Genomic DNA, 9,415 nt, shown 5'->3' with positions numbered 1-9,415 from the left:
GCTCCTGACGCAGCTACTACGTCATAGTTACGCGCGGCCCCAGGCGGGTGGGGTGGGTGTCTCCCCCAGATCGCTCCGCCCCATCCGCAGGTTCTAACTTTGGCCCAGGACTCCGCCCCTCGACCCCAGCACAAAATCGCCCCGGGTCCTACTGTAGAATCAGTCCTTGAACACTGCCTCCACGTCGCCAGCTCAATCTGGGTCAGAACCCAGACTTCCACCGCAGCCCCGCAATTTGCCCCAGTAGTAGTCACTTCGTTCCGCCCCTGCGGCCGGAATTAAAGTTCTCGAACTACACGTGTATGGCGAGCTAGTCAGCGCGAGGACCTCAGCGGCAGCGCAGCTGGCAGGTAAGCGGCACACGCGCTTCACATTTAGGGCTTAGGATCTCCAGGCTTCGCGCTCATCCCCGGCCCGGAAGCTGCGCCTCTGGCTCAGCCGGACTGGGTCAGGCCAGCGACGGGAGCCCCAGATAGCCCAGGACTCTGCTTGGACGCGCCCCGAGGGGCTGCCGCGCCAGATTCTCCCATCCAGGCAGCCACACTCAGAGGGTCGTAGTAGTTGTCCACCTCTGGACAGCCCCACTCAGCCCCTTCTTCACTCTCTGGGCCTCCCAAAAGACAGCCTTGTCCTCAGGCCCACACCCAGTTGTCCGCCTCTGACATCCTTACCCTTAGGCCCGCACCCAGTTGTCCGCCTCTGACTCCTCTCCCCTCAAAGGATTCTTACCTTGGCTCCTCCTCTTAGCCCTAGTGAGGCTCCCCCCTCCCCCCGACCCCCGCCCCAACACACACACAGTCTCCAGGCTTCCCTCAGAGCAACTCTTTGCTTCCACAGACCTTCCTCCTTTGCCTGTGAGTCATGGCAGCTCCCATGAAGGGCAAAGTGTGTGTGGTGACTGGTGCCTCCAGGGGTATTGGCCGTGGCATTGCCTTGCAGCTCTGCAAAGCAGGTGCCACAGTTTACATCACTGGCCGCCATCTAGACACCCTTCGCGTTGCTGCTCAGGAGGTGAGTGCTTCCTCTGGGACCACAGTTGCAGAAACCACCCAAGAGAGCCCTTCCACTTAACCGCTCCCTTTCCTAATCCCTTACCTGAAACTATACTACTACTCAACAAGATGTGAATATTTATTCAAAGTGGAAATTTAAAACCCCGTAAATAATTTCAGGTAAGGTAGAATTTTGCCGCCCAGTGACTTTTATGAAAAAACTTTATTTGAGCCAGGCATGGTGGCATGTGCCTGTAGTCCCAGCAGCTACTCTGGAGGCTGAGGGAGGAGGATCGCTTGAGCCTAGGAGTTGAGCCATGATCATGCCACTGCACTCCAGTCTAGACGACAGAGGGAGACACTGTCTTAAAAAAAAAAAAAAGAGAGAGAAAAGAAAAGAAAGAAAGAAAAAGAAAAGAACTTTGTGTTTGAGAGCAGAGATTTTGGAATTGTAACTAAAGGGTTGTGGACCTGTGTTTTCCTCTATTTTAGGCAAGACTTTATTGAACTGTACATTTTTTGCTTATTTACTAGACTTCAGTTAAATAAATATTTGAGTATCCATGATTTGCTAGGCATTGGGTAAAGCACGGAAGTTACCAAGACTAATGAGATCTAATTTCTCCTCTTCAAAGATTCAGTCCATGGTGGAGTACAGTGGCTCATGCCTGGCGTCCCAGCCCTTTGGGAGGCCAAGGCAGCAAGATCACTTACCTGCAATGTCCTTCAGAAAGGAGGAGGTCAGGTCTTGAAGGCGATTTAAAAAGGTTTCAGGGACTTCAAAATCAGCTGGCTTACATTCCCGAGCTGGGGCCTTCTGTGCTTCTGAAGGAAGATTAAGAACATGTGCAGCCTTTTGGAGACCAGTCTGGGCAACACAGCTAGACCCAGTCTCTACAAAAAATATTTTTTGAATAATTAGCTGGGCACAGTGGCCTGCACCTGTAGTACCACCTACTTGGGAGGCTGAGGCAGGAGGATCATTTGAGCCCAGGAGTTCGAGGTTGCAGTGAGCTATGATTGCACCACTGCACTCCAGCCTGGGTGACAGTGAGATCTTGTCTCTAAAAAAAAAATTAAAATTAAAAATGAAGATAGATTCCAACAGGAAATGAAGTACAGAAAGCAGTCATTTCAATGTAATGTGAATATGGTAAATTGTAAGAGGGAGATATGCACAGAATACTCTAGGGGTGTTGGGGAGCATCCAGATGACACAGGAGAGTGGCTAGGGAAAGTGGTTTGGGAAAGCATCCTGGAGGAGGTAGGTGGTTCTTGAACTGAGTTTCGAAAGGTAAGAGTTAGGTAAAGGAAGTTAGGAAAACCTTTCCAACAGAGGGAGCTCCATAAGCATAGGGACAGTGTGTGAAAGAGTAGATGTCGAGATAATGCAAGGGAAGAGTAGTGAGTGAGAGGCTGAAGAGGAAAGAGTCGGTCTTAGAAGACCCTAGAAGAGAACTCAGGCTTCATTCTCTAAGAGATGGAGATCCAGTTAGGAGATTTTGAACAGGGTTTGTGTTTTAGATGGTTCGTACTGGCTGGATTATGAAGAATTAATTTAAGGCAGACAGACTGGAGGTCAGGTGAGTAGTTGGGAGGCATTGCAGTAGTTCAGGCAAGGAGGGTAATAGGGGAGGATCCATAAATTTGGAGAATAGGAGGATTGTTAAGGGACTCTTAACAATAAGGACTCTTAACAATAAGGGACTCTTCTTCCTCTGAAGTTGGAGGTTTGTGGGCATTTGTAGAGAGTGAGACAGAACAGGAAGTAGAAATCATTCATGGCTGATAGCTTTGGTTTTTTCAGTTACCAAGCAGGAGCATTGGTGGAGTGAGGGTAAGAGAGCTGGGACTGAGTAGAGGTTCTAGGTGAGTGGTGAAGGGTGGGAGCTAAGGCCATGAGAGATGGAAAAGACCACAACAAGGAAAAGGATGCTTACTCATTTCTCAAGAACAGACTCCATGCCTCACTTGTTCTTACCCTCTACTTGCAAAGTACAATGCCTTGCATGGTACTTTGAGAAGTACATTAAGAAGAAGGAGTGAACACCAATGCTCTTTAGTCTCCACATCCTCACTCCACACCACATGGTGGGCCTCAGTAAATGTTTGTAGATTATTAAAACTTACATTGCAATTCACCTTGTTCTGGGGTGGGGAGGCCTATCATTCCTGAAACTACTCAAACAGACACCAGAGGGCAGCGTTGCCTGGCATGTTGCCTCTGCAGCTGGCTCTCCTAGGATTGTCTTCTCAGTGCTCAAGTCCACTTTTGGTTGAGGGAGTTTTGTCATGACTCACACCCGTGTGTGAATGTAAGCTCATATCCCCTGTCCTACTCCAGGCACAATCCCTCGGGGGCCGATGTGTGCCTGTGGTGTGTGATTCAAGCCAGGAGAGTGAAGTGCGAAGCCTGTTTGAGCAAGTGGATCGGGAACAGCAAGGGCATCTGGATGTGCTGGTCAACAACGCTTATGCAGGAGTCCAGGTACCCTTTGAACTTTGGTCCCAGCTCCACATTTCTGACCTCCCCATCTGATCCCTGCATCTTCATCCCCACTCATTGTCCCTTCCATTACCTAGCCCCTCACACCTCCCTGCCTTCAGATCATTCATCACCCTCCCTGTGCCTTCCAGACGATCCTGAACACCAGGAATAAGGCATTCTGGGAAACCCCTGCCTCCATGTGGGATGATATCAACAACGTTGGACTCAGGTCGGTGCTCCACTGCCAGGGCCCGTGTTCCCTCACTCACTTAGCCAGCTTAACAGCCTGGCCTTTCCTTACATGCCCTCTCCTTTTCCCTCTGGCCTCCCCCATCTCTTTCTTCTCCCTTCTGTTCCATTTATCCCACTTACCTCTGGAGAAGTTCCATCCAGGTGAGTCTGTTCCTGAGAATGTCAACTCTTGCCTTGTTTCTGTCAGTAATATTCATCAGAACAAGCCCTTGGCCTCTCTCCTGCCTCATTCTCTGCCCATCCAAATGAAAGACCCAGAAGGGAGAAAGCCTCCTCCTCTCAGTAATGCACACAGCCTGTAGTCTATACTTTCAAAATGGTTAGGGGGAGAAATTGTTTTGTTTTAGACCAGGAGAAGCTTAAGAAGAAGGAGTGAACACCAATGCTCTTTACTCTCCACATCCTCACTCCACACCCACAGGCAAGGGCACTCATGGGTCAGAGTTGGGAGAGCAGGGATATCACTGGGTCACACCGGGTCATGTAGCCCGAGAGTTAGATGAAACACAGCATTTAGAATTCGCCTAGCGTAATGTGCACCAGTTATGCCTCTGTTACTGTTGGAATGATGTTACGCTCTCATGTAATCAAGCCATGCCTGATGAATGTGATCAGTCACCTGTGGGAGTAACCACCAGATTATCGGCAAATCTGTGACTAAAGCATGTAAGAACACCCACCGCTCCAATTTTGGTACTCTGGTGACAATCCCAAGGAAGCAGGATTAGAATGCAATTGTGATTTCCAAAGAGGAAGGAAGATCATTAGGACAGAGAAGGATGGTCAGGCCAAAGGCAAGAAAGGAACACCCTAAGAGCTGGAAATTGGCCAGTGTTCATGGCCATAGCCTCCAAAGAGAGGTGCCTTCCACACCCTCATCTCTTGCTGGCCTCAGCCTCCCAAAGTGTTGGGATTATAGGCATGAGCCACCACACTCAGTCCTGCCCTGCTCTTTGTATATACAGAAATATACATGTATCTTTATATTTGTGTGTGTATGTGTGTGTGCGTCTTAATTTTAAGAAGTCAAATCTGTCAGTCTTTTATAGTTTCTATCTGCGTGTGATGCTAAGAAAAGCCTTCCCCACCTCAAGTTTATAAACACGTTTGATCATGTTTCTTTCAGTACTTCTGTGCTTTTATTTTTTATATTTAAATATTTGATCCTTTTAGGCTTAATTTTAAAATAATAAATGAGACAGAGACCCAATTCCCCCAACTCAAATAACTGGTCAGTTGTCCCAAATGATCCATCTTTCCCCACTGACTTGACAGGTTCCTTTTGTAATACACTGCATTCTCACATATACTTGTATCTAATTATTCACTGTTTTGTTTCATTGACTTATCAGACTATTGTTACACTTGTACTGTATTCTTTTAACTATTATGTCTTGTACATTTTAATTTATTTTATTTTATTTTTTAGAGATGGGGTCTTGCTGTGCTGGCCAGGCTGGTCTCAAACTCCTGACCTCAAGCAATCCTCCCATCTCAGCCTCCCAAAATGCTGGGATTATAGACATAAGCCAGCATGTCTGGCCCGTGTGCATTTTCATATGGGTGACAACAGGGGTAGGGAAAGCAATCCCCCCACCCACAAGACATTAGTCCTTTTTTCAGAATTTTCCTAGCTGTTCTCTTTCTCTTTTTTTTTTTTTTTCACAGTGTGACAAGCTGGCTAGAGTAGGCATCACACTGGGGAGGGTGGGCAGCTGAGACTTTGGGGCTCCTGGGAAGGGCAGGGTTGGTGGAGCATTCACAGTAGAAGCAGAGAGGGCAGGGCAGGAAAGTGACATGGCTAGGTGGCTCTTACCTTGCCTTCCGCCTCTCCACAGTGTGACAACCTGGGTCACTCTGTGTCACCCAGGTTGGAGTGCAGTGGCACAATCTCAGCTTACCGCAACCTCCGCCTCCTAGGCTCAAGAGATCCTCCTGCTTCAGGCTCCCGAGTAGCTGGGACTACAGGCACGTATCACCACACCTGGCTAATTTTTGTATTTTTAGTATAAATGGGGTTTCACCATGTTGGCCAGTCTGGTCTCAAACTCCTGAGCTCAAGTAATCTGCCCCGCTGGCCTCCCAAAGTGCGTGAGCCACTGTGCCCAGCTTTTTCTGGCTGTTCTCACATTATTATTCCCATTGAGCTTTAGATTATTTTATCAATTCCTCCAAAAGGTCTTATTGAGATATAATCCAATTTGACTGAATCTATGGATTGATTTACATAGAAATGATGATTTACATGTCAGTTCTTAGCTTTTAAAGATTTTGTCTGCACTTATTCTGTCATGGTTTTATAGTTTTTCCATGTAGATACTATATATTTCTTAAATTTTCTCCCCCTGAGCAATTTTGTTTGTAATTGTTATTGTGACAGGGCTCTTGCCTTCCATTTCATCTTCTAAAGATTGCTATTTCTCATCTGTTTCAGTGGTTTTTTTTTTTTTTTTTTTCCGAGACGGAGTCTCACTCTGTCACCCAGGCTGGAGACCAGTGGTGGCATGATCTCGGCTCACTGCAAGCTCCGCCTCCCGGGTTCATGCCATTCTCCTGCCTCAGCCTCCCGAGTAACTGGGACTACAGGCGCCTGCCACCACGCCCAGCTTATTTTTTTGCATTTTTAGTAGAGACCGGGTTTCACTGTGTTAGCCAGGATGGTCTCGATCTCCTGACCTCGTGATCTGCCCACCTTAGCCTCCCAAAATGCTGGGATTAGAGGCGTGAGCCACCACGCCCAGGCCTGTCAGTGGTTATTTTGACCAGTTTTCCTCTCAGAATATGGCCTCAAGCCCCTAATTCCTCAGGTTGCTACCCTGCCCTGTGTAGCTTTCCTAGTGGACAACCACCACCAGAAGGCAGGGGAAGCTGCCAGAGGCTGCGGCACCCAGGCCAGCACTAACATGGTTCATTCCTTCTTCCCTTGCTGCACCTTCTAGAGGCCACTACTTTTGCTCTGTGTATGGGGCACGGCTGATGGTACCAGCTGGCCAGGGGCTCATCGTGGTCATCTCCTCCCCTGGAAGCCTGCAGTATATGTTCAACGTCCCCTATGGTGTGGGCAAAGCTGCGGTGAGGACCCAGTGGCATAGGAGCTGAGGAGGTAAAAGACAGTGATGGTACTTATAGCTCAGAAGGTACAGTCCCCAGTGGTCAGAATGGTAAGGCTGGCTCCTCTCAGCTCCTCCTCTGCCTCATCCATGAACAGTTCCTTTGCTTGTGCACCTCTCGGTTGGCTAGAGTAGCCATCACACTGGGGAGAGTGGGCAGCTGAGACCTTGGGGCTCCTGGGAAGGGCAGGGTTGGTGGAGCATTCACAGTAGAAGCAGAGAGGGCAGGGCAGGAAAGTGACATGGCTAGGTGGCTCTTACCTTGCCTTCCACCTCTCCACAGTGTGACAAGCTGGCTGCTGACTGTGCCCACGAGCTGCGGCGCCATGGGGTCAGCTATGTGTCTCTGTGGCCAGGAATTGTGCAGACAGAACTGCTGAAGGAGCATATGGCAAAAGAGGAGGTCCTGAAGGATCCTGTGTTTAAGCAGGTTGGCAAGGGGAGGGCGAAGGAAGCAGAGAACACAGGGGAGTCAGCCTCTCCGTCCTCAATAACAAGACAATAACAAGAGCAGATACTCCCATTCACCAGGTGCTTACTGTGGCAGGTGCAGGGCTGAGCATGGGACACACATTATTTCCTTTAATCCTGTAAGGGAGATACCAGCTCCATTCTACGGATGGCAAAACTGAAACCCAGAGAGGTTTAGAAACTTGTTTTTTTTTTTTTTGTTTTTTGTTTTTTTGGGTTTTTTTGAGATGGAGTCTCGCTCTGCTGCCCAGGCTGGAGTGCAGTGGTGCAATCTCGGCTCACTGCAACCTCCACCTCCTGGGTTCAAGCAATTTTCCTGCCTCAGCCTCCTGAGTAGCTGGGATTACAGGTGCCCGCCACCATGTCCAGCTAATTTTTGTATTTTTAGTAGAGACAGGGTTTCACCATGTTGGTCAGGCTGGTCTCGAACCCCTGACCTCGTGATCCACCTGCCTCGGCCTCCCAAAGTGCTGGGATTACAGGCATGAGCCACTGCGCCCGGCAAAAACTTGTTGAAGGTCACATATGTCCTAAGTGGAAAGGCTGTCTAGCTCCAAAGCCTATGCACTCGACCCCCACACCAGCTAGCTTAGAAGGTCCAAACACTATTTGGCACTACCAGATCCTTCCACTTAGCAAAGACAGCAGATCCTGGTGCCAGGAAACAGGGCTCGCCTGGATATCGGGAGGAGTGGCTCTGGCACCTGCCAATACTTTGGATCCTGCAGGCCCTGCTTGAGGTCTTTGGCCTCTTTGGTCTTTGATCTCTTTCTCCTGGAACAGAAGTTGAAACCGGGAGACTTGGGCAGTGCTCTTGGAAATTAACCCTTCACTTCTCTGCCCCTGTTTTTCAGTTCAAATCAATCTTCTCATCTGCAGAAACCACAGAATTGAGTGGCAAATGTGTGGTGGCTTTGGCAACAGGTGAAGTTTGGGGGCAGCTGGTAATAAGAAAGGGCATGGAGGATGTGTAGGGTGGTAGCATCCAGTGGCCAGATCTGGCTCGGGAGTTGATTGAGGAACATGTCATTCTTTTCTCTGTTTTTTGAGGCCCAAGGGGTCAGCATTCCCAGTTTGAGTCTGGGAGCCTTAGGAGTGGGCTCCTGGGAAGTGTGGGAAAAGTCCGAGGCCCAAGAGCCTTCCTAGGAACAGAAAGAAAGAGTTTTCCAGGGCTCCTGAGTCTGTTTCAGCAGTGCCCTGTCCAACTGGGCCCAAACCTTGTCACTCTGCACACTCCCCTGCCTGCCATCTCTACCTATCTGTGTGCCCGCAGATCCCAATATCCTGAGCCTGAGTGGTAAGGTGCTACCATCCTGTGACCTTGCTCGACGCTATGGCCTTCGGGATGTGGACGGTGAGGACCCTGGCACAGCAGCCAGCCTTGACTGCTATTCCCTCTGTTCCCTGCCCACTCCTCCCTCGGTCTCTTCAGCCAAGGTGAGGGTATCTGAGGAGTGGGAAATGAGAATCTAATCCTCCTACTCCTGTTGTTCCCAGGCCGCCCTGTCCAAGACTATTTGTCTTTGAGCTCTGTTCTCTCACACGTGTCCGGCGTGGGCTGGCTGGCCTCCTACTTGCCCTCCTTCCTCCGTGTGCCCAAGTGGATTATTGCCCTCTACACTAGCAAGTTCTAACCCTCCTGGTCTGACACCACGTCTCCGCTTGTCTTCTCATTTGGGCTTGGTGGTTGGTCCTATCTCAATGAAACAGCAGCCTTTCTTGCCTACCCATACCCTTGATATGAAGAGAAGGACTCTGCTGTGTGTCCGTGGTGAGTTCTGGGGTCTGCCTAGGTCCTTTCTTTGCGCCTTGGTTTTCCTTGTCCTTCTTTTTACTTTTTGCCTTAGTATTGAAAAATGCTCTGGGAGCTAATAAAAGTCTCATTTCTCTTTCAATATGTTTTTGACTGCTGATTCTGTGCTCGGCAACACGTTAACTATTTGGTAGAAGGACTCAAAGATGTATAAATGTGAAGCTTCTCAAGGGGTTCTGCCCCAGGACAAGACCCCTTTCCTCCAGACCTGTTCCTGCTCTGCCCTGCAAGACCTATTTCCCATGCCCCAGCTGAGGAGCAGAGTCACTCCACAGCTGGAAGCGGCCAC

General features: G+C 49.3%; 1 protein-coding gene and 1 long non-coding RNA gene across 3 annotated transcripts; one reads left to right on the top strand and one right to left on the bottom strand.

Moving 5' to 3' along the window:
- Nucleotides 1-14: 14 nt before the first annotated feature.
- On the top strand, nucleotides 15-9,208 carry DHRS1 (dehydrogenase/reductase 1). 2 transcript variants are annotated; one of them, XM_025393120.1, is made up of 10 exons: nucleotides 15-243; nucleotides 325-350; nucleotides 838-1,011; nucleotides 3,337-3,480; nucleotides 3,630-3,709; nucleotides 6,672-6,804; nucleotides 7,126-7,272; nucleotides 8,168-8,237; nucleotides 8,587-8,667; nucleotides 8,811-9,208. In XM_025393120.1, the coding sequence occupies exons 3-10, from the start codon at nucleotides 862-864 to the stop codon at nucleotides 8,945-8,947; spliced, it is 942 nt and encodes a 313-aa protein (XP_025248905.1). In that variant the 5' UTR covers nucleotides 15-243; nucleotides 325-350; nucleotides 838-861; the 3' UTR covers nucleotides 8,948-9,208. The 2 variants fall into 2 exon arrangements, with proteins under 2 accessions (XP_025248905.1, XP_025248906.1); XM_025393121.1 differs by lacking the exons at nucleotides 15-243; nucleotides 325-350 and adding exons at nucleotides 471-636; nucleotides 678-752.
- LOC112629489 lies at nucleotides 1,118-7,260 on the bottom strand. Its single transcript, XR_003120605.1, has 3 exons — nucleotides 7,104-7,260; nucleotides 6,856-7,019; nucleotides 1,118-1,353 (listed from the first exon to the last, which is right to left on the bottom strand). It is a non-coding gene; the product is annotated as an uncharacterized LOC112629489 (long non-coding RNA).
- Nucleotides 9,209-9,415: the final 207 nt, after the last annotated feature.

Source organism: Theropithecus gelada, chromosome 7b (genome assembly GCF_003255815.1).
Source record: "Theropithecus gelada isolate Dixy chromosome 7b, Tgel_1.0, whole genome shotgun sequence".
NCBI classification, from domain to species: domain Eukaryota; kingdom Metazoa; phylum Chordata; class Mammalia; order Primates; family Cercopithecidae; genus Theropithecus; species Theropithecus gelada.
The sequence above is the reverse complement of the archived record's forward strand: the minus strand, read 5'-3'. Positions and strand labels throughout refer to the sequence as shown.

Bases quoted from the DNA above. Each gene is read 5' to 3' on its own strand.
- DHRS1 (XM_025393120.1), top strand. From the start codon at position 862: ATGGCAGCTCCCATGAAGGGCAAAGTGTGTGTGGTGACTGGTGCCTCC. The intron at 3,481-3,629 runs GTACCCTTTGAA...TGTGCCTTCCAG, and splicing joins ACGCTTATGCAGGAGTCCAG to ACGATCCTGAACACCAGGAA. The intron at 7,273-8,167 runs GTTGGCAAGGGG...CCTGTTTTTCAG, and splicing joins AGGATCCTGTGTTTAAGCAG to TTCAAATCAATCTTCTCATC.